Below are 24,911 nucleotides of genomic sequence, written 5' to 3'. Positions count from 1 at the left end.
TATGGCTTCTTGGTGAGAGAGACTTACTATGAAAGGGTAAGGTGAGTGGCAGAGAGACACGGCCCTCCACTCCCATGGAAGTGATCATTTCCTCAGTCCCAGGGCTCCAGCGGAGGGGCTGCGAGCCCTCCTTCCTCAGGTTCCGTGAGCTTTGCAGTCAACTCCCCTGGTGTCTTCTGTGCTCTCAATGGTGCGCACATCTCCATAAGGAGTAATTTTCAGTGCAACTGAAAAAAAAAATGTGAGGACATTATCTGTGTGTGTTTTTAATGGAGATATTTAAATACACATACACATAAACAAAATTGTAGCAAGGCCCTGGTATAAATCCAGTATTAATGTTACTATTCTTGGGTGTCATACAAATGCAATAGTTTGTATATTTTTTGCATCCATTTATTGAGGGCTTTCTCCAGCAATTCATAATTGACCCAGTTAGTCATTATCCCATTTTATAGGCAAGAACATTGATGCTCAGAGAGATTGAGCAACTCGGTTAAGATCACCCAGCTAGTAAGTGGCAGCTCTAGGATTTGAACCCAGGCAGGTCTGTCTTCACTTTTGTGTTGCTATCACTTTAATTTGACTTGGGTCATAAGTTCTTTTAAGGGCTGCTATCATCCGAGTTTAATTTTTGTACTAAGAATTGGTTATTACCCATGAAATAGAAGTGGATCACACCCTTTGCCTGGGGTCTGGTGTGTGAATTGATAAATTATTTTATCTAGTCATTGGTGATCGAAGGGTGGTTAGGGTGAGACTATGATAGGCCTTTTGCATACACAGGTGTTTTTTGTTTGTTTGTTTGTTTTGAGTGATTAAACATGTTCTGAAGGGTGTAACAGCCTCATATTTCAAATGACACGTTAGGATTTCAGGAGTCCACCTTCGCCCTGGAACACAGCCATTGAATGGTGGTTAGGATTTCTCTCCAGATGAGGCAAAGTCCTGTCCTCTCAATACCGTTGGAGGCCTCCTGTGCAGCTGGGACCCCAGCCTTTCTTTGAGAACAGAACCCTCCCTGTGTGAAAAGTGCCTCAAAGTCAGAACCAAACTCTGTTTCTGTTGTGGGTGACCTGTGCCTGTTAATCTGATTCTGTGCCCACATCTGACTATGGAGCCTGGGTTCCTAGCCCGGTGGTCTCCATCTTGTAGACTTCTAGCTTAAGTTTCCCCTTTCTGCTCTAGCCTCCTCTCTGGACTGTGTGCCTCCTCTCTGGACTGTGTCCCTCCTTGCTGAAACTCTGCCTCCTTGTCTTGGCCACCTCTCTGTCCTTGATCTTGGGCCATTCTGATGTCTAGTATTCCCTGCTCATCCATCATTCAGCAGGCCATTCATTCATTTCCCAGGCACTGGTGTTCTGGATGGTGGGGTAGTCCATAGGGCAAAGCAGACCAAAGTCCTAAATGGGACTCACCCAGCTAACATCAGAGAGGAACTTGTCCTGCAATTTCTCTACTCTCCTCTCTCCTCCATCGCTATCGCTAAATTTGATTATTAACCAAGAATTTTATTTGTTTTTATTTATTTATTTACTTTTAATATATGTTTATAGATTTCAGAGCGGAAAGGAGAGGGAAAGAGATGGAGACATCAGTAATGAGATAGAGTCATTGATCAGCTGCTTTCTGCACGCCCTGCACTGTGGATTGAGCCCACAACCCGGGAATGTGCCCTGACCAGGAATCAAACCATGACCTCCTGGTTCATAAGTCGACGCTCAACCACTGACCCATGCTGGCTAGGCAACCAAGAATTTTTATACTGGAACTGAAGGACTTGCTGGGAAAGATTTAATACATTTTAAGCTTGTATGATTTTAAAAAATCAACAACACCTGTATGATTTAATAACAATTCTCAAAGGTCACGTGGAGAGTGGGGAGTGTAAAGCAAATTGTAGGGTGTGAATTGCAGTAAACTGATATGGGTATTAGACAAGACAGAGTGTCCAGACAAGAAAGCAAGTAAGAATTAGTTTAAGTCAGGTAGGGAAATGCTAAAATACCTTCCTCTAAAGCTATTAGAGTGTGAGTTGATTTCCTGGCATCAAGATGATGGATTGCATTACCTGTGAGAGGGCATCTGAATTTATCAATTGACACAGCTTCTCTGGAAACCAAAAGGTCAGGTGTGCTGGATCATCCCCATTCCCATCCCTCCTTCACTCTAGCCCTGCTCTGTGCAGGCAGTGAGTCCTGACCCCTGTGGATTATGTCAGTGGTCGGCAAACTCATTAGTCAACAGAGCCAAATATCAACAATACAACGATTGAAATTTATTTTGAGAGCCAAATTTTTTAAACTTAAACTTCTTCTAATGCCACTTCTTCAAAATAGAGTCGCCCAGGCCGTGTTGTTTTGTGGAAGAGCCACACTCAAGGGGCCAAAGAGCCGCATGTGGCTCGCGAGCTGCAGTTTGCTGACCACAGGACTATGTCACCCATGATCGCTTGCTTCCCACTGTCCAGAGGGTCTTGGCCATTGGGAAATGCCAAAGCACATCAGCGTGTAGGAGAGAGGTCAGGTTCCTGGCCATGACCACACCCCTCACTGACTACAGCTCCTCCCTGGGAGCCTCTCTCTTACGCCTGTAGCTCCCAATGGGATCCAGAACTCACTCTTACCTCCCTTTGCCCCTCTTTGCTGGGTTATGGTTGTCTCACCACTTTTTGGTTAATTTCCTCAAACCTACCTACACCTCTGTAAATAGTCCCTTCATTAAACACATTCAGAACCCTAGATGATTGTGCTGCTTCTTTTTTTTTTTTTTCTTTTTCTTTTTTTTGCCAGAATGATCCATTAAGCTAATAAAGCATATTGAAATATACTTGGGATGCAAAGCTATTGGCTTTATATTTCAAGATTTTACAGCCTATCCTCAGCTCTCCTGCTCTTTTCTCCCATCGGTTTACTAGCGGAAGTTGGCCTCTAGATCAAATTCCCAGGCTTGCCCTAATTTAAGAGCTCTTAGACAACTCGTTTTGCATGATAATTATTAGAGGCAATGAGATTTAATAAGTACAGCTCCCCTCTCACAGCCAGAGCTTCCTATCCTGTCATGTTTCCTGGTTTCCTGGGGGAGTTCGTTCATGTTCCAGAATAGCTGTGTTGGCTTTATACCCATGGAAGTCAGGTTTTCCCTAGATTTTGTAACTTTGGGGATGATGCATCCTATTAGTCCCATTTAGGCTTTAATATGGGTGATTCATCTTAAAATATGTGGGATTTTCAAAAGAAACCAATTATCATGATTTAAGTACTCTGTTTCTGCACAGAGATGTATTTGCCAGGCCAGCACTTGGCAGTCCAGTAAGTCTCAACCACGACTCACCTTGACACACATCTGCTTACTAATCTCTCCTCAGTGTATGTTCCTAATCAGGTCTATCTTGCCAGCAATAGTTTTTAAAAATCGGTTTACCTTTCCCCCCCCCCCCCCCCCCATGAGAATAAAGAAGTATGAGATACATTGTCAGCAAATTTTATGAGGATTGTTCTCAGGCAAAATTGGTTTTGGCCAGAAGAGATTTTTTTTTTTTTCCCTCAGATAAGTGCATCTATTCTGCTATACCCACATTAGCAGGACAAGAATAGATGTGATGCGGGCTCTGGCAGTTTGGTTTGCAAGCTGTGTGTGGATTTCTGTAGTACAAGATGAGAAGATACACCTAACTGCTAACTCATGTGCATCTTTCCTATTTAGGAAGGACAACATTGTGGGCTCCTGTGAGAAAAGTAGAGTTAAGACAGCTGAATTTCATAGAATCTTGGTGTTGGGAGAGACACTGAGGTCATCTTGTAGACTCACTGGAGAACTGCCTTCCCTGGTTCTGTGATATTGTAGACAGGCTCTGCCCTCGTATGCACTCTGACGAGGGATCCAAACTGCAACCTCTAGATGTACACAGAACAATGCTCCAAACAACTGAGCCACCTGGCAGGGCTATCCATTTACAATTTTGTTCATTTATTTATTCATTTAGTAAATGTTCTTTCAGTATCTGTGAAGTGTCAAGACCAGGCTGTTTGTCGAGAATTCAAAACTGAATAAGATATGGTACCTACCCACAAATGAGTTTATGCTTTAGAAGGGAGACAAAAAGGGTGTCAGCATGTCCTCCTTGGAATGCTGAGTCAAGGACTCATGTGCTGCCCAGGGGTCACAGATGGGCCAACCAAATCAGACTGAAAGTTCTTGAAGTCAACTTTTTGGGATGAATAAAAGTTAAACCAAGAAGTTATGATTTGAAAAGAGTCATAACTATTGCTATACATGCTGTCATAGTCTGTTTCAGCATCTATAACAAAATATGGCAAACTAGGTGGCTTACCTACAATATAAATTATTATTTCTATTAAGGTACAGGCAGGTTCAGTGTCTGATGAGAGCCCACTTTCTGATTCATAATTGGCCATCATTTTACTGTGTCCTCACATGGCAGAAGAGATGAGGGATCTTTTCTGGGTCCTCTTTTATAAGGGCACTAATCCCTTTCATGAGGGCCCCACCCTCATAAACTAATTACCTCCTGGAAGACTTTTGAGTAATGTGAGATAGAATTCTTCGTTTTAAAGATAATTCATTCACTCTCTTGCTTGCTCAGTAATTTGCATGTTCAATAAACATTTATTAAGTGACTATCACATGCCAGATCTCTCTGTGTTAGGAAAAGAAATCGGGGTCACAGTCCTGCCCTGAAGATGTCATAATTTCCAGAACACAGAGGGAGTGGATAATTAGAGGTCAGCGTGATGGGTGTCATGACAGGGTTCTTTGGGCATCTCATCTGGATAGAGGGAGTTAGTGGCAGTAGACTCATCAATGAAGATGAGGTGATAAATATGAGTTGCTGGGTATGGGGTGGTTTGTGCCATAGATCTATGGGTGCATAGATTCAGTGAGACTTAGAATTCTGAGCTCTGCTTAGAAAAAATGTTATATGCTTTCAGAGGGTCCTCTGCATCCCTAAAGCCCATCCACAAAACCCTACTTAAGCCCTGTTATAAGAGTTTATGCTCACAGAGCTGCAGGGACATGAGGCCATGGAGAGCGCCAGTGGCTGCTTTATGGGAGTGCTTGGGAGAGGAATATTTTCCATTATCTCTGCTAATGGAAAACTCAAGGAAGCAGTTGTGGCAATGCCAGCAGGGCTGAGAAGTCCCTTAGCAATCACTTTCTCTTGTTAGTGTTGGTGGTAAATGGAAATATAAATACAGACCTAAACATGGTTCAAGCCAAAGTAAGACCTGCTAACTTGGGAACACCAATTTTTGTTTAGGAAAACCAATCAGTATTTTTATTGCCCCATAGGTATTTTCATCTTAAAATAAGTGTGTCTTTTATGTGAGTAAATGAAAGAACAAAGTTTTATTTTGAGTACAAAAGCTGATCATGATCATGGAAGTGACTCTACAGTAAGTCAAAGGTACTGGTTCTATTATTCATTCAGAATTCATGGGCAGAAGAGAAGTGTAGCCATAGACATAAAAGAAATCGAAGTTACTCACCCAATGAATGGAACAAAGATGAAGAGCAGGGAAAACTCAGAAGCCCTCATACTTCTGATAGCCCTTGATGTTCAAATACCCTTGATGCATCCTCCCCCTCCTTCAGTTGAGGACACCTGTTTATTGTGGAAGTTTGCTGTTCCTCCCACCATCCCTTTAAGAAAGTAGGGCAAGAACTGGTTTATGCATACCTGAGGGTTAATGTATGTTTTGGAGAAAAGGGAGTTTCTCACAGCATATTCCAACCACGGGCCAAGGCATGAAGCATGGTGCCTTCTGGGAATATACACTGTTCCCCATCTCACCTTTTGTATCATTGATGCCACTACAGAAAGTCCTTTCACTCCTAAGGTCTCTGCCACTCGCTCAGGTCATCTGACCTCTAGTCCAGTGGTACTCTTCCACTTCCCTCGGTAGCTTTCTTATATTGTCTCCTACCTCACCATCTTCTGAGCCCATTTTCCCCAATCATCTCCTTAGGCACAAAGATCCATACGATGATCTTGGTTCCCATTGTACTAAGAAGATAGAAGCCATCTCCTAGAACTACCTAAACTTCCTCATTATCTCTACTTATTTTTTAAAATAATTTTCATCCAGTCCTAACCAGTTTGGCTCAGTGGATAGAGCATCCGCCTTCGGACTCAAGGGCCCCAGGTTTGATTCCAATCAAGGGCATGTACCTTGGTTGTGCGCAGGAGAGAGTGTGCAGGAGGCAGCTGATTGGTGTTTCTCTCTTATCGGTGTTTCTAACTTTCTATTCCTCTCCCTTCCTCTCTGTTAAAAAAAACAAAAAACACACAATAAAATATATATTTTAAAGAAAATCTTCACCCATCCTCTTTCTCATGATCCTCTCTGAAAGGATGAAGTCTCAGTTCTTTTATAACCTAACCCCTCCACTGTGCTCCTGAACCTGTCACATCTTCTCCATACCCACTCTCCACTGCCTGCTCAGCCATGCAGGCTTTTCGGTCTGACTCCTCCCTTTCATGAAGACATTCCTCATACCTGGTTCACTCCCTCTCCATTCACTCACACCTCTACACTGCTCTCCCCACCACTGGACCTTAGGTGATCTTGTCATCTCTTTGTCTTGGACTTACCTTCTCTGTGAACTAGGCAGCGTCAAACGATCTTTTTCTTTGAATCTCCTGAGAAAGCGCCCTCCAGGTTCTCCCAACTCATCTTGATTTTACTTTTTCATAATCTCTGTCCCTAGATTTCCTCCATGACTCCTAATCCCTACTGCTTTCCCCGGCTTTCTGTGTCTTTTCTCTTTATCCTTACCTTTATAAAGCATTCACCCTTTCTCTCCTGTTCCCTCCTAACAATCCCATCCACTCCTCAACCTTGAATAATTCACAGATTTGTCTCTGTCCCTGACCTTTGTCCAGGGGTCTCATTCTTTATTTCTGTCTGCTAAACATGTTGACAGCATGATGTGTTAGCATTACCAAAACACCAATTGTCTGAAACCAGGTTCACCACTCTCACCAGAACCAGGTTCTCTTTACATTTTTTGCCCCATTTAATGGCATCTCATTCTCTGTCAACCACAGTCATCTTTGACCATCAAATCCCCTGGGTTATAGCTTTGAGTTGTCTCTTACATTTGGCCTCATCTTTGGGTGCTAAGTTAGACTTACATTGTTATGGAGCCTCTTAACTTGTCATCTAAGGGCAGGGGACTTGTTTTACTCATCTCTGCTTGCCACTTGGTGGCCAGCACAGTGCCCTTACCATGTGAGATCCTCATTGTTTGTTGAATAAGTAACTGTAAATTAGGTGTTTTGATGCTTTACTTCCATCTTATGTTTTAATGCCTTACTTGCATCTATGAGCTACTTGTCATTGAACCATTTCCCATCATTAGTTCTCTAAATACTGTTCTTCTTAACCAAGCAAGCACTAGAATAAAGTGTCACACCCAGACCCCTAACCATGCCACTTCTGCTCTTTTTTCAGGAAGAGCAAGTAGGGGAGGATGCATGGGGTCGGGAGGCATTCATCTAGCCTTCCTTCTTGAGAGCCAGCTATGACACAGAGGGTGATCATGTTTTCATGGCAATTTTAGATAACTTACATCTCCCTTTATACATCGATTTTTCTGCTTTTTCTCTCCTTTATTTTTAACAGGTTTTCGAAATGGAAACCATCACTATGACATTAGGTGCTATTGATAGCACATCAATTTGATGCAGCTCGTCTCCTGCCCAGCAGAGTGTGGCTGCTCTGTGCACGGCCCTGTAATGCATATTAGTCGCACAGACATTAGGGAAGCCCTTCCCATCCATATGTGTGTGCATGGCCCGTGGAAGTTAATAACGCCATATATCACGTGCACAGAGAATGTACAACGTATGTCAGAACGGCGGTGGGCTCATGCAAAATGAGCATTAGCTTCTGAGAAGGGGGAAACCAGGGGGAGATTTCTCTCCTTTCAAACCTACCATTTACTGAATCATTTGTTCCTGTGTGCCGCAGCATCCCAGGCCCGCGTTTTTTCAATATGTGCCCCTCTCTTTGGCCACCTTATTTCCTGTGGATAACAAAAGAAGCCCTTTGGAGAAACGAGAGATAGCAATTACACATTGGTATTCATGTTGCAGGAATCGCGCTCTGTCCTTGGGGAGTTTAACAATGAATATCCCACATTAATTGCCACAGTAACTGTGTGTCTGACCTTGCTGAAATGTAATACATCAGCTTTACATAGGAAAATTATTTGCCACCAAAAGATTTAAAAAGCATCATCATAAAATTACGTTGCTGTTTAGAATGACTAGTATTTTTGTGTGTGTGTGTGTGTGTGTGTGTGTTTAAGAAGATCTTGGAGGACTCAAACGACTAGGACACTGCATTGTCTTAGGAGTCCGGATCCTGGGAGCTGAGATCATAATTTTATCACTGATTTGGTTGGCAGTTATAACAAGATGAGTGCCCTGCTTTCCTTATGAAGGGTGAACAATATACTGTAGGTCTGTGGGATTGATGGATAATAAGGCAGGCCAGACCTAGTGCCTCTTCTCCTATGGGGAAGACTGCTCTTTATGTTTGCACTTAATTATAAGGCAGGATTTTCTGTCAGCAGCAGAAACATGCAGGGGACCCGAGGACAGGTTTCCCTTGTTAAAGACATCATTTTTAAGATAAAGCCTTCTTTACTATCAACTTTTCTTGCTTTAATCTCTTTGCTCAAATCCCCAGATATACAGAAACTGGGATTTCTGACATGCATTTGGCTCTCTTACACTGACTGGCTGTAGCACATGGGGAGGATTTCACAGGACACTCTCAGAGAGAGTTCATCGCTCCGGGCCCGCGGCACACTGCTGGGTCAGCAGCGGGTCCACTCCGACAGCACGTCAGTGGCCACGCTGGCTGTGGGCTGTGCGAGCTGCGTGTGCAGAAATGAATGATTGTCCCGCCTTCTCTTCTTTTTCAAAGGGACTGAGGTGAAGAAAGTCAGGGCACTCACCCATGACATCCGAATCTTGGCCTAGATGAGATTCTTACTAGAGACCCTTGTTGCTTTCATTCTGGCAAAACAAGTACATGATAAATTGGAAGGCCCATTTCAAGTCTGGGGGCGGGAAATGGAACTGAATGATTGAACGGGTCGCTTTAGGCCCACCTTTTAGAGACTATCTACCACTATTTAATGTGGCTTGTTCATTGTTTTTGTGTTTAAATGAGATTGGGGGAGGGGGACACAGACAATAGTGCAGTGAAGGCCAAGGGAGGGGAGGGAGGGGGAAGCAGAGAGTTCAGGGTGAAAGGGGACTTCTGTAATACTTTTAGCAATACAGATAAATTGTAAAGAATATGTTGTAAATGAATTTCCCCTTCTAAAAGAGTGATTGTTTAATAAGCATTCCCCAGGTAAAAGGGAATACCCATGCAACTTATATGTTGTGTTTTGTGAAACTTTGGGTTTCTTCATTCAAACCATTCAGGTAGCTTTAACAATGAACAGTCTGAATCCTTATCCCCACTTTTCTGTTTGCTTTATTTTTTAGCCCCTTTTCTGCCCCCATGCATAAAGGTCATGTTCTCACTTAGCTCTACCTGCCGCCACAGGAGTTCCCCGAGACCCAAAGGCCTCGTGACATGAAAACACTTCAGAGTATTTCTGTTTCCCTCACGCTTTCTGTGTCTATAGAACTTGAGCCTGGATACTGTCCAAGAGGGAGCTTCTTGGCCAGCCTGCTAATTTATTCCGAATCTTCAGAGAAATTACGGCACAAAGCAGCTCATGAAAATGCCGCTCTAGTGAGTTCCTTTTTTAATTTTCTCTCCTGTTTTCCTTCTCCCGTCCCCACGACAGCAGGATGGTGAGGTGACCACAGTCAGGGAGCAGGAGCAGAGCGTCCTGGTGCTGAGGAAGGTGCAGCGCAGTGGCCCGGCCCCCCCAGGAGGGAGCGCCCACAGCGATTGGAGGTGAGTTTCCTCCGAGCTCAGGCTCCCGCTTCCTCTCGCCGCCCGCCTCCCTTCCCCGCTCCCTCCTCTGCCTCCTTCTCCTCCCCCTCCTTTCTCTCTCCGCCTCTCCGCGTTCTAGCTGACTGCAGAGCTCTCGGCAGCCAGATGGACTCAGTTCCCAGGGAAAGCCCGAGATGGCCAAGATCTCTTAGCGTTTAGGGGATGCCTTTGTCAGGAGCCGGGCACAATGGGCAGCTCCCGGCTGCGGGTCCGAGACCCGCACTTGGAGAGGAAGGACAGCGCGGGGCTCTCGGACCGCCCGCTGCCCCTGCCCACCTTCGATGTGCCTTATTTCAAATACATTGACGAGGAGGACGAGGACGATGCGTGGAGCAGCCGCTCGCAGTCCTCCACGGAGGATGACTCGGTGGACTCTCTGCTCTCCGACAGATACGTGGTCGTGTCCGGGACCCCCGAGAAGATCTTGGAGCATCTTTTGAATGACTTGCACCTGGAAGAAGTCCAGGACAAAGAAACAGGTAAGACCGGGCTGTCTCCTGCTTCCAGGCTCGGCAGCGGCTGCCCTTGTCCCTGTGTATCCTTAGGAGCAAGCCTCCTGCTGTGGAGCCCCGGGACAGGGAGGGGGCGGGGGGCGGGGAGGCTGATCCAGCATATGCTCCGTGCCCCCTCTCCCTCAGACCCGTGCCGTTTTGTTTAAATCCACTAAATGGACACACGGAGATCCGAGCGGCTGCTGCCGGGGAAGTAGCTGTACAAAGAGGAGGAGACGCAGGCAGATGTTCTGATGTCTTGGGCAGTTTTTACCAGACCTTACCTAAAGAGGGCTGGCCAGAGGCCAGTGTTCAGTGGGGAGAAATGCAGACAGACAAGGGGTTAAGAAGCATTCACCTGGCCTGTGGGGGGCTCTGGACTGGGGGAGCAGCCTCCCAGGGAAATGTCAACAGTTAATGCAACTGCTCAGCAACTAATAAGCTGAGCAACTTGTGCCTTTTCCCAAGCGGCTTGCACGCCGCTCAGAGCACGCCCTGCTGTGCAGAATAGGATGCACACAGCCCCTCCGTCCAGAAATTACAACTCACTGAAGTCTGACTGATCGGAACCCTTGCCTTTTCTATTTAATCTGGGAGCAAAATGCCCGTATCGCTCCTTCACCTTTGCCCTCGTGCAAACACTACTGTTCCATGTACAGAGGGACGAGCCCCTCTGTCTTTCTCACAGGAGGGTGAATACTTGCTTCTCTTCCCCAGATTTGTAAATTGTTCCAGCCTGGGGCAATCATTCCCATGCCTAGGCCCCTGGCCACAGCCTGAGACTGGTAGCTCGATCCCCTGACGGAAAGGCACTTCTTGCTGCCACCAGGGCACCTGGGATGCCCCCAGTTTGCGATCATCGATCATGGGGTATTGACTGCAGCAGGAAGAGGCAGTTGTCAGTTGTCTCAGTACAAAGGAACTCCGAAGGTTTTCCCAGGCAGGAAGGATTATGACCTGACAGCATCGGTGGGAGCAAGAATTTCCTTGGATCCCAGGGGTTTCCCTGAACCTAACTCACTGAAGTTTGGCTCTCTGTTGCATTCCAAAGGGCATTAAGAGAAACAAGGATGTGTGAGATATGTAGGTGGGTAAGGAAAACAAAGCAAAATGACCCAGTCAGGTTTCCTACAGTAATGTTATGTTTTATCTCAAATTTCAGATAAGTACTTTATTTTGCACAGGTATGTTTGGGGGGTGGGGGGGAATCAGTAGTTGTCGTTTGTACACAAACAAGCCAAAGGAGAAGTGTAGTCTCGTGGCATTGGCTGGGTGTTTTTGTGTGCCCATTGGCTGATAGTCTGTGCGCTTGGGCACCGCTCCCTGTCCCCCTTCATCAGAGAGCACCTCCAGGGTGCCCGTGTACTGATCACCTGACTGCCTCTCGCAGGTGGTTGGGACTAGAACACCAGCAACTCACCTGCCACGAAGAGGACACCTTTAAACATGTGTAGAGGTTCGGGGGGATTAAATGCTTTCTCCTTAATAGCACCACAATTTATTCTTTAACACAAGACTTTGTGCCCAGGGCATATTGATAAGGGTAGAAATTATGAAAGCCAACCCAAGGCCTCGCTTGATTTCTTTTTCTTTATTTCCTGTTGCCATTGGTTTCCTGTGAAAGGTGGCCAATCACAAGTTCCCGCTGTCGAACACTGGGAGTGAGAAATCACCCCGCTTATGCTTCCTCATGCCAGGAGTTGCCTCCTGTCGGGAACTGGTGTTGTGTGTGGTGTCTGGTGACTGCTATTCCACTTTCTTATCAATTATACCAATCCTGGGATCAACAGTGTCACTTCAGCCCCATGCTCAGAGGACTAGAGACAGTGGTCTGACCCAAGTTGGGACCAGAATACTGGCAATTCGCTGGTGGCAGGAGGGGACGCCATTTGGGGTCAGCCTCTCCTCATTCCTTCTCCTTTTCTTAGAGTTTGGAGGACACACTTTAGGTTGTTCTACAGACATTTGAGGGGGGAAATGGTAAAGACTTCTCTGACCTAAGGAGAATTTTAGGACAATAAGAAAGTCAACTTGAGATTGACGTGCATGTAACAGGGGTGCCTATGTGGCAGTCACATGCAGTTCTTCAAAACTCTGCGCACAGTGCTGTCGACAGAGGAGCCACCACGTGGCTTTTGTTGATAAAATTGAAAGAGATCATCAATATGAAAGAAAATACATCTTGTGTACAAATTGCAGGACACTGGGTATGGGTGCGTTGTCGTTTGAATACTGAAGGAATCACATATGGAAAGTCATCGAGGCTCCTTGTCACTGAGGGAGGTGAAGTCGAGTTCTCTATCTTGGTCCGGCCGGCAGTCCTCATTACAAAAGGCTCTGTGTGCAGGAGCCTGACAGAGTCACATAAATATATGGAAGGCAGATGGAGGGGAATGAGAAGGGGCTGCAATAAAAGTGTGCAGCAGCGTTTTATGTTCTCGAGCGCCCCTGCTAGGGAGATGGAGCCATATGGGGCAGGGTGGAGCCATATGGCAGCTCTCCGCCCGGCCCGACGGCAGTGAGGGGAACGGGGTACCTGGGAGGAAATCAATGGTCCCAGAGGGTGCCATGAACCTGCTCTGGACCTGGCATTCCTGTACCCACTGGAGGTTGGGAAAGATAACCAAGCATGAGATGCAAATTTTTCCCCATCTCTTCTCCACAAAAGCCACTTAGTTGTGAAAGTGTAGGTGCAGGGCCAAGGGGAAGAAACCTTCTACATCACAAAGGACCAGTTGAAGTGGTTACTCCGTGATGCTAAAGCACAAGTGGAGGTAAGTCTACTCGATTAAATAGAAAAGAAAGGAGAATGTCAGGGCTAGGGAGATAACGTGTTTCTGTGACTACCTGAATTCGTATAGTATTCTGTTACCAAATCAAACTAAGTTTTCAAAGCAAAAGTAATATCAAAAATGCTTAAAAGCAATCTATTAATGCTTTTCCTAACTTATTAGATCCACACAGCACTTATTTGCCTACTCATAATCCCCTATGTGCATAATTTGCCTACTCATAATCCCCTTTCCTCTGAGCTGTACCAGGCACAAGGAATGAATGAATGAAAATGAATGAATGATTCTTCCCCGTTGAGTCTGGTGATTGGATGTCTATTTGTGATCATGGAAAGTGATTGAAGCCATTTTCAAAGATTTCCTTTTCTTTCAAGGCTCAAGTTCTAACTTGAAACATTGGGAATGTTTGAGAAAAATCAAACAGCTCTATCTCTCATCTTCCCAGAGTAGGGCAGGCATCATGGGGCATCCCCAGCCCAGGAGAATGACCAGGAAGGCAAGAAGGAAGAGAAAGGAGGAGTTGAGAGCAGGACTGAGGGCCACAGAGGTCCCTGCCTCTCTTTAGCCCTCTCCCCATCCTCGAGAGAATAAAGCATGTTTTATTAGAGATGCTTCTGGGAATAACAATGTCTGTTTCAAAGCAGGGGCGGGGAGGGGGGACTACGTATCACATGGTTTATACAGAGAAAAACCTTCTTATTGATTTTTCTCTCTAAATCTGCAGTATGATGAGTGGACCTTCAGGGAAACACCAGGAAAGGCATTACGTGCTCTCCTCTTTTTTCAGTTTCCTATCACTTATTCATCCGTTCGATGGCAACGCGCTATGATTGCAGGTTTCCGAGAACAAGAAGCAAACAGAGACGAGGTTAGGGGAACTAGGGAGAGCCTACCAGCTGATTCTTATTAGGCTTGACCTGATTTCTTCAAGGCATGGCAGGTATTTTCTTGAACTTCATGGGTTATCTGGTGTAGTCTATGCTCAGGGTGGGAATGTCTCCCCCACCTGCTTTGATCCAGATAGGCGCCTCCGTGTTGGTGGTGAGCTGAGCACCTCATAGGCGGAGCATGTCATTGTAACAAGGCAACAACCTCTGTGAAATACAAGCCTGGCTTGTATTATGGGAACCTCTTCCTCTATCGATAGAGTCCAAGCATTATCCTACATCTCCAGCATCGTGGCTTTGTAGAGTATTATTGCGCCACCAGAACTTTGAGTAAAGCTGGCCAGGCACCTTCTGTTTCCAGGCACAGCAAAGGCGTGAGACAGCTATCTGCAGTGACAGTGGAAATCTCCAAGTGCTGTGGAGGGAGGGAGAGCTGGAGCAGAAGTGCTTACATTAGAATATCGTTTCTGCCCAGCCAGGGTGGCTCAGTGGTTGAGCATCGACCTATGAACCAGGAGGCCACAGTTGGATTCCCAGTCAGGGCACATGCCCAGGTTGTGGGCTCAATCCTCAATAGGGGGCGTGTGGGAGGCAGCCAGTCAATGATTCTCTCTCATCATCGATGTTTCTATCTCTCTCTCCCTCTCCCTTCCTCTCTGAAATCAATACAAATGTGTGTGTGTGTGTGTGTGTGTGTGTGTGTGTGTGTACATATATATAATATGGTTTCTGCTCTGCTTTCTCATCTTTGTACTCCAGGGTTTGTTTCTTTTGGTTTGGTTTGTGTGTGTTTTGGGCAGTTCCCTTAGCTTCTCTCCTAATTACTAATATGAAGAATGCAATGTGTTTTCTGTAAAGGAAACATTGGGAGCCTTTATAAATTAGCATTGACAAAGTGATGGGATCATTGGAATTGTGTAGAAATGTTCTTCTCAGTTGCCTCATTTGTGAAAGCTGAGGACTTAGACCACGTGACGTTTGAGTTCCCTTCCAGATTTGAGAGCCAGGATTTGAAGGCTACTCAAGGCACCACTCCATTTAATCCATTAAACTTCCTCTCCATTAGATAGATCCTTATACAGGATCATTATCCTCATCTAATGGACAGAGAAACTAAGAAAGAAGTTAACTAAGCTGTTTCAGAGGTCAAGTGATCATTTGAATCTGGGGATGGACCCAGATATATTCCTAGCTTTATTCCTTTATCATTTTTGTCCAGTGACTAGAATCATGGATGAAAGACATAAATGAAATAAAAACCTACCATTCAACTCTGGCTATATGCCCCAAATCAGGTGCTTTAGTAGCCACTTAAGAGCGATCTAATCTCCAGCACAGACCTGCTGCTTGGTTCCCAGCTGTGAGCAGAGAGGCTAATGCATGAGCTCACTGCTCCAAGAAGGTTACAAGAGGTCCTAATTTCAGTGGCTGATGCTGTATCAGACGTTCACATGAGAAGTGATTGGAAGTCGGATTTTGACTGTGGATTTCATTTGAGGTGTTCATCTTCCGGACTCATCTATCCACAGCCCCTTTGAACATGTGCTATCATGTATGGTAGCTAGGGAAGAGATGCTTTTACATTGCCAGGAGATTGTGGATTAATTAATACTCCTGTTGGTAATGAAGCAAGGTGAAATGAAGCGAGACAGAGCCGGAGCATAAGGTCATTAACATGCACTGATTAATAATAGAAATGTGGACGTTTTCATTGCAGCACAACCAGTGGGCAAAAGGAGATGCTTAATGGATAAGGATGCTTTTCAGGGACTGTTTAGTCCCCATTTGGAATGAGAATAGATCATTGCAATGCATTTTCTTAATTGCATCATTTTCATGTTGACTCCACATGACCTCTTCCAATACTTAGAGGTTAACTATAGCTCAGAGCATACTACAAGCAAACTAAAGTATTGTAAAGCAATGGGAAATTAATTTCAAGAGGGTCCAAAGGTGGAAATGAAATATGTGAGGGGCAAGAATTGCCTTAGAAAGTAGATCTTAACCCTCTTGACTATAAGAATTTTGAAAAACTTGGGCATCTTAGCAAGAGACTGAAGATTTTCTTCTTTGAATGCTTTTAAAGAAACTATCAACCCTTTTCTGGTTGTTTGGAGCCTGGAGGTGAGGTAGAGGGTCTTTGAAAGTTTCCTTCACACTGTGTTCTAGATGAAGTAGTACCCACGTGACTGCTTGTGTCTCTAAAGTCAGTCCTCTTGATGATGATGTTACTAGACCAAAGTTCTTATACCCGATGCTTCAAAAGGCCAAAACTCGCCGAAGCCGGTTTGGCTCAGTGGTAGAGCGTCGGTCTGCGGACTGGAAGGTTCCAGGTTCGATTCCGGTCAAGGGCATGTACATTGGTTGTGGGCACATCCCTGGTAGGGGGTGTGCAGGAGGCAGCTGGTCAATGTTTCTCTCGCATCAACGTTTCTAGCTCTCTCCCTTCCTCTCTGTAAAAAAATCAATAAAATATATATATTAAAAAAAAAAAAAAAAGGCCAAAACTCAAGACGTCAGAGTTTGGGTTAAGGAAAGGTTTATTGATTGAGAAAGCACCAACTGAGAAGAATGGGGACTTAATGATGCCTCAAATCCATCTCACTCGCTGGACTAGGTTAAGGGTTTTTAAGGGGATGGGGGAACAGGCATGGGAAAATGCTGGTGGGACAAGTTTTAATTGGAGGACCTTGGCACCTGGCCATTTATGGTAAAGGGGCATCAACACCAGAGCTTCCTGGACAGTGGACCCTTGGCTTCTGAAAGGGTTCTTGTGTTCAAGAATTATGTCCTGATTCTTTGATTTTGGGGGACAGGGCAAGGAAAGGGGGCCAGGGTTCAAGACTTTGGTTCCAGATGCAGGGGACCACGTTCTTTCCTCTGCACAAGCTTTGGCTGCATGATTTGGTATATCCTCTCCAAAAAGCAACTCAGCATCTCACTAAACAAGATAGGACCATCTTGAGCTGTTTCTGTAGTTACAGTGATCTCAACCCACTGACCATAGGGGTTTCCCTGGGTACACTGCAGCCAATATGGAAGACCTGGAAATGAATGGACTTTCCTCTTTATACCCATTTGCACATTTTCCCTTATTTACATTGCATTTGCATCTCCTGGATTGCTTTCCCTCCACCTCAAATGCCGGTTTGATATTCATTTTTTTTTAGATGACTGTGGAAACCTTAGGTATTTCTTTCCTTGTTGTTCAGTACATTTCCAATTTATTAGAATGACTGGAGGATAAGTTATTCCAAGTAATATAATACTCTGGCACATTGAGAGCTGCTAAAAGTGTGTATTTGATTGGTCAGCTTTCTAAAAAATCAGAATATATAAAATTATAATATATTCTAAAATGTAAAGACTGTTTAATAAGTTCTAAAGTTCATATAGCATTTGAAGTACTAATAGATGTCAGTTTTATTATATGAATAAGATATTGGCTTACATCTGTATTGTCTCTTTGTCATAGGATGAAGGTTGTTTTGAAACACAAATATTCAGTATAGCCTGTAGTTTTCCTCATAAAAATAAATTTGAGAAAGATGACAGCTTTGTTTAGTTTTCTTTTTAAATCTGTCTCCCTAATCGCTGCCCCTTAAGAATGAAGGCTGCTGCGTCGGTTTCTTTCCCATCTATAGTTCCATAATTTCTACAGCAGGTTCCCAGCAGTTTGGTGCCAATATTTGTTCTTGTAAATTTTTTTCTTTTTCTTTTTCTTTTTTTTTTTTTGTATTATTTTAAAGGGGAAATGGATTTTTGTTCCTTTCACAAGAAAATGCTGTTCTCAAATCTTAAAGTTTTTCAATGTATCATATTTTCTAAGTGAGCCTTGGTCTATTGTCATAATAATTGTGCTTCCGTAGACTATACACTTGTAATTTTCTCAGCGTCCAGGCTCATTCCCAGAAACTTGCTTAAAGGTGTGGTGTAAGTCAGGCATTTGGGGAGCAGCAAATTGAAAGGAGCAACAGATTCTGAAATCCATGGAGACAAGATATTATGTTCAATAGTGTGTTTTGCAGTCTAGTGATTTTAGGGAAACCATAGTTTGACTGTAACATCAGTGCCTGGAATTACTCGACACCGTTGAAGATAATGTCAGAGGATGAAAACACTCTTCTCCCTCTCTGTCTGTCTCTTTGTATCTCAGAGATCTCAGGAGGCACCTCCCCACACAGTTGATGGATTTAAAGTGAGACCATCAGATGTCCTTGACTGTATGTTTAAATGCTGTGACATTTTCCTCAAGCAAAATTGAGCATCCTATCAGAAAATGGGGGGGGGGGGGGGGGAGTGATTTTTCAGTGTACAAGAGTGTACTTCAGACATTCTTACACGTGTGAGGAAAGAATGTTAGTGGATGGCAATTTGTTGATTATAATCACTGTGTGTTAATCTTTCACAGCATGTTTCAGGCAAATTATGGCTTCGTTTAAGGGGTGCCTTGCCACCGAACTGCTGTAATTGACAAGCACATGTCTGAAAGGGACATTCTGTGAGTGGGGGGATCTTTGCCTGTAACATACCTGTAATTGAGCTTTTCCTCATTTCATAGTCTTCTCATTATAAGCTTCCCTCCCATTTCCCATTATCTTCGTTTTCTGCCCTCGGGGCTTTCTTGCTCTATAATTGAAACCATTCTTTTCATTCGGTTGTAGGTTGCAGCATTCTGCCTTCTACTTAAGGCAGCTACTTGGCTGGCAATCCTCTCCTCACGCCCTTCCCTCCCATCCCCCCTTCCACATACACAATACCTCCCCCAAATCTCAGAAACAAACACATACTCACAGTTGTTAAATGTGGCTGAGCAGAACATGGGGAAAACTAAAGTATCTTCTTAGAATGCCCAAAATGTCTTGTTATAACCAAAATAGTGAACAGAAAATTATTTTTAGAGCAATTCTGTATCCTTTTCTATTTTCAAGTCACGGTTCTTATTTGTTCTGGGTATACAGGATACTTAGTGAATCTTCTAACTTTTTTATACTTAGTGAATCTTCTAACATTTTTATTGATTTCAGGGAGGAGGGGAGAGGGAGTGTCAGAGACAGCAGGAGCACTGCTCAGCACTGCTGCTCTGAGTTATTCTGAGTCCATATATTTTTCTAAATTCTCCCCAACTATGCCAAGGGAGGTCCTTCTAGAACCCTGCCCACTGTTCTAATGTTGGGAACTTATTTAAAAGTTCCTCCTTTATCCTCTGCTCACTAGTAACAATAGTTAGGTCTGAGCCCCTCTGCCTGGGGCTGTACCTCCTAGGACACTGGGTTTTAAATGGAGAAGCCATGAGAGGTTGTCTATAATAATAAAAGCATAATATGCAAATCATCCGAACAGCAGAAAGACTGTCCAAGCAACCTCGCTATGACACCCACTGGCGCCAGACCAGCCAAGGCGGGTGCAATGCGATTGATAGATTGATCGGGGCCCTGGCCATCACCCCATGGTCACCCTGCAGAGGGAGGCGGGCAAAGCGAAGGTACAGAACACATAGTGGTCATTTAAGGGTGGCTGTGTAGTCATTTAAGTAGCTACTGTGTTCCCTTCCCTACTTGCCTCATTGCCCACCAAAACCACCCCTGGCTTCCCAGTGCCCATAAGAATAGGTGTGGTAGGCAGGAGTGGGATGTGCAGACATTCGCATGAATGGATGTTTATCAGCCTGGGTCTGTACGTGCCTTATGTGGTTCTTTAATGATCTCACCTGTCAGATGCCAAACCCCTACAGAAGTTGAGACAGTATCTTTTTTTTCCTTTCTATTTCTTATTATTATTGTTTAAAGTATTACAAATAGTAGTACATATGTCTCCTTTTTTCTCCATTGACCTCCCCCCAGTCTCCCCTACCCGCCAACACCACCCCCGGCACATGCCCTCACCAACACTGTATCTTACAGCTCTATCTTCTTCAGAACAGAGATCTCTGTGCTCAGACATAAGGGATAGGTCTTCGGTTGGGGCCCAGCCTTTCTTTGTGACCCTAAACCATGTCTCCCTTCCACCTGTGTGAGGAAGGAGCCAGCTACGTGTTATTGATGAAGATTCCACTGGCTGTTCTGGAAACCAGAACACAAAGGCGTCCCTGCTGTCAGCCGCTGGTTGAAATATTTATCCCATGAGTACCTTTAAGCATAGGAAATACACTAAAGTAAATTTTCCCGCATTGGAAGCTGTCAGCGTGTGGAAGATCTTGCGCCAGATTGTTTAGAAAGAGCGTTAGTTGTGTTTAGTTGCATTTACTTTAAATTGTCAAGTTTGTGCAATATCTTTTTATCTTTAATATATCTAGCTATCGTGCTGATTCTTAGCTTTAAAATCGTCAATTGCTAAACCTTAAAGAAAATAACTTCTCTCTAGTATCCCTAGAATTTCTGTTAACCAGAAACAAAAATAAACAAATAAAAATTTGCTTCTCTGAAACTCGGTGCTAATGAATCCCAACAATCTGGAGAGGTGGGGAACTTTCAGAATTGTTACCTATTTCTAGTTTTGAAAGAAAGCTGATAGCAGAGATTCTTCTTGGTGCTTGGGAGATAAAATATCATACCTCGTTCTAAGTTGAGTCAAATAGTATTAGAGTTACTGTTTGAAATAACCATGCCCCAGACTTCTAAGTTAAGGTTTAATGTTTAAATTCTTTTTTACTTATTACATCAAGCTTTGGAATGTTTAATTGGCCAGCTTTTAGGAACACAGTTTGTATCACAAGAATGCATTATGTGATATTAATCATACAAGAGGGAGCAACCCAGAGAGGTCAATTATGTTCAACTGAGTGAATCTCACAACCGGATATTAATTTTTGTTGGTAGATGCTGGCAGATAGTATTGAAGGCCACATACCCATGACGATTCCCATGTTCCAATCTATACGGTTAAATAAAATGATACTTGCATTGATTGTGAAGAAATTTTTCCTCCTGTCTCATTTATGAGAGCAGCTGCTGTTACTAATCAGCGATCTCTACCACTGCAGTAGGAGTCTTTGGGGGAAAACACTGTGATAGGCGGTCTGAGAGCTGATCATCAGGACAGCCTGTGTCCCTTTTAGTCTAACAAGAGTATATGCTCCTACCACTTACTCAGAGGCATTGCTCTAAACTTGCCTTCAGACCAGAGACCATCCACACACCAGATCCTATGGCCTTTGAATGCCCAGGCTCATGAACCTTTTTCCGGGCACTTTTTTGACACGTAAAATCTGCTCTCTTTTCTAATCCTTCTTTCTTGTTGGCTTCTATTACATTTGTATCTCCCAATTCTCCTATATCTCTTTTCTCGTTCCCCTGCCTTAACTCATCTTTTTCTTACTGTTGCCCAAATGTGAACATACAACCCAGCTCAACCCTCAGACCCCTGCTGACACCTTTCCAGGACTGTGTCTGAGAATTCATGTTGGTCTCAGCCATTGTCCACAGTAGCACCGATACTCATCCAGCCCTCTGAAGCAAGCTCTCATCTCTGAGGCTTTTGCTCAATAGCATCACTTAAACCCATGGAACTCAAGCTCAAGGTGTTTGAAAGTAAACACATCCTTATTCCTTACCCAGTCTGACTTCCCTGGTGCAGCGAGCATAATCTGTGTCTCTTATCACTCTTCATTTTGAAAATCTCCCCTTTCACTGTAGAAGATGCTGCAGTCTCCTTAGTCTGGTGCTCAAAGTCCCTCTAGGAATTTATTCCAACCTACTTTCCTAGCTTCTTGTTATACCATGTGATCTCTCCCATGGCTGTTTCACAGTTGTTCTGTGGACCAAGGCATTGAGAAAGAAGCATGGCTTTAACCCACTTACCATTCAACCATGAACCTGAAAGCGTGTGTGTGCGTGTGTGCGCATGTGAGTGCACTTATCGAATTACATGGTACATGTTGGCACTGCTCCTCAAAAAATAATGGTAAGTTGTGACATTCCAGGGCCAGAAATGGGCCCTTTCAAGTACAAAGCTTTTCTTGTCTCCTTGAAATAAAGGTTAAGCAGAACATATTTTAGAGTGCCTGACATTCCATTGCATCTGAGGTAGAAATACAGGTGACACAAAACTGCTAACGGTACGTTAGGGAATATGAGTTAGTACAGAAATGTCGAATATTCACATTACCTTACTTAGATTAAATGGCCACTATAGGCAGTTGTCGTGTCAAAATTCTTTTCATTTGGTAATTCACTTTAACAGATGAGTGGTTTCATTATTGCAGTGCATTTTGCTTATGAGTGTTGAAAAATAACTGAGGTAGTTTTCTCTAATTGCTCCTAAGTAACCCTATACTTCTTGTGATTTTTAGGCTTTAAGGTTTGTTTTTATGTGGGGTGTTTTTTTTTTTCTTTTCTCTTTTTACAAAAAAAAAAAAAAAAAAAAAGCTTTAAGCTTAGACCTCTTGGAAACATTTAGCACAGCCTCTATAATTTGATTACCAAAAGGGTCTATACCAAACCAATTACTTTTCCTTCAGGATAAACATCCAGGAGGTTCTAGAAATGCTTATGTTTTGCAGAAATAAAGTGGAAATTATTAGTGCTTGATACACTGAAAATGAGACCCAGAAAATATTTTAATTTATAAATAAAAGAAAAGTACATTCAAGTAAAACCAAATAAAAATAGCCAATCCTTTTGCCTTAAAATGAAAACAGATGCTGGGAAGAGCCCTGTATTAACATTATTGGGGCTAATTACAGACATGGATTTTAGAGTTCCTTCTACCAATGCTCTAGTTTTGACTACACATAGATGTATTTTATTTCAGGTTATAACACATTACTTAAAACTGTAATACTATTTCCTTTCAAAGAGGAAGGGAGAGGGAGAGAGAGATAGAAACGTCAATGATGAGAGAGAATCATTGATTGGCTGCCTCCCACACGCTCTCTACTGGGGATCGAGCCCTCTACCCAGGCATGTGCCCTGACCAGGAATCAAATAGTGACCACCTCCTGGTTCATAGGTTGATGCTCAACCACTGAGCAGCACCAGCCGGGCTGCCTTCCAGTTTTGATTGCCATTAGCATGTTACTTTTTGAACGTAGAGTACTTCCTGTATTTTAAAAAGTCACTAAAAAAATATTCTTTTATTTTTGAGTACGGGGTATTCCCAAAAGAATGGCTGAGTAGTTTTGTCAGTGATGAGCCAAGAATTGGAATTAGATTTAGTGATTGATTTAATTAATAGAATTTTGAAGAAAAGGTTTTTTTGTATATTGATACCTAGGTATTCACAGAGTTAGAAATCAAAGCGAATACATCTTTTTATAAGAATGTTAGTGCTTATGGCAACTAGGAATTTGTTTTAATGAAAGATGCTTTTGTACACAAAGGTGCTTTTTTGCCTGGTCTTAAGTTACAATTAATTAAGCGCTATAGAATGTAATAGATAATTATAGAGTTAATGTGGATGCCAATGGATTTGCTAGTCTTTCTAAATGGCTATTGTTTTCTAATAGTCTTCAGGGGATCATTTATATAGCTATTGTGGTTCTAAAAATATCTTTAAGTACCAATGGGACAGACTTTTTTGAAGCATGGCTATTATAAAATGCACTTTTACTTGAAGGGTGTCATTTTGATTATATCACTCAATTACTTTCATGTGCAGGGGAGAAAAAATAACAGTGCTGAAAAAGAATAAAGGAAAGCCCTTTATAGATAGAAAAATTTCAGGACAATATGCTAATTAAATAGAGAGAAATTCAAGACTATTGGGAATATGTTCTATTCTTTACGATTTTTAGCTATTGTATTCATTAGGATTTTAGCTGAAGAAGTTTTTATGTAGCCTTATTGTTTTTATTTCATTAATATTTCTATGGCAGAGAGGTAATTAGGCAAATGCCTTGAATATTTAATATGGTAGCAGCTTTGGGGAAATAAGCATTTCTGGGTCAAAGCCCTTAACAAAATATTGTCATATGCGAGCTGATTAATTGAACCGAATGTCAGGTTGTTTTGTCAGCATCCAACCAGACTCCCAGTCGCTCAGCTCATTACCTAAGGCTGTTCCAGAAAGGAAAGACTGCTTATGTCAAAGTTAATGGTGTTCTTCTTCATCTCAGCTCCTAATGGAGTAAATACTGATTAGAGAAGCCTTGCAACCTAATTCAATGAGCTAAGTGTAAGATCAGCCCATAGAGCCTCAACCTGAATGCCCTGCATTTGAAATGCTGGCAGAGTAAGGATCTCAGCTCCGCCATGCAGTGGTTTCTATACGTCACTGGCGCCAACCTAAGGCAGGTTCTAGGCTCTCTCTGGTCCTTGCTGCCTGTATCTATCATTGAATGCAAATAAATAAATTAAATAAATAAATAATTTCAATTTTTAATCAGACAAGAGAAGTTGAGGGTTTTCATCAATTACTAGGTATATTTAGTACAAAAAAAAATGTTGTGGATGAGCATTCCTCTTTAAAATATCCCAGGGACTCAGACAGTATGCCATTGTTTGACTTTATTTTAAAACCTGAGTAAAAGACACATAAAGTTTCAAATGTATATTCCACACTTTTTTTTTATTAGGGTGACCAGCGATATATTTTTGCTGGCAGGTTAACGACTTTGGGGGCCGATCTCTGCATGAAGCTCCCCCTGCTTTTTTTTGTGCAGACGTAAGACTCTCGTAAACAGGGGCTCCAGTAGGAAGCCCCTCGCTCTCCTGGGAATGCGGGCGGGTCCTCTCCCCCACGTTAAATCGTCCACCCAGACACATTCCCAGCGTCTTCTCGTCCTGGACTTACCCCTGCTCGGCAAGGCCT

At 43.4% G+C, this 24,911-nt stretch overlaps 1 protein-coding gene across 2 annotated transcripts in view; it reads left to right on the top strand.

Moving 5' to 3' along the window:
• Positions 1 to 24,911, top strand: part of RAPGEF5 (Rap guanine nucleotide exchange factor 5) — a 181,753-nt gene that overhangs the window by 114,713 nt on the left and 42,129 nt on the right. Inside the window, exons 10-11 of one of the 2 annotated variants that reach the window (XM_084896499.1) lie at positions 9,841 to 9,953; positions 10,383 to 10,471. In XM_084896499.1, the coding sequence (XP_084752625.1) occupies positions 9,841 to 9,953; positions 10,383 to 10,471 (202 nt within the window). The remainder of the gene's footprint in view (positions 1 to 9,840; positions 9,954 to 10,382; positions 10,472 to 24,911) is intronic. The other variant, XM_084896500.1, reaches the window with a different exon arrangement.

The sequence above is a fragment of the Pipistrellus hanaki genome (genome assembly GCF_964339955.1).
Source record: "Pipistrellus hanaki genome assembly, chromosome: 10".
Lineage (NCBI taxonomy): Eukaryota > Metazoa > Chordata > Mammalia > Chiroptera > Vespertilionidae > Pipistrellus > Pipistrellus hanaki.
This window is presented reverse-complemented; position numbering and strand designations above follow the sequence as displayed.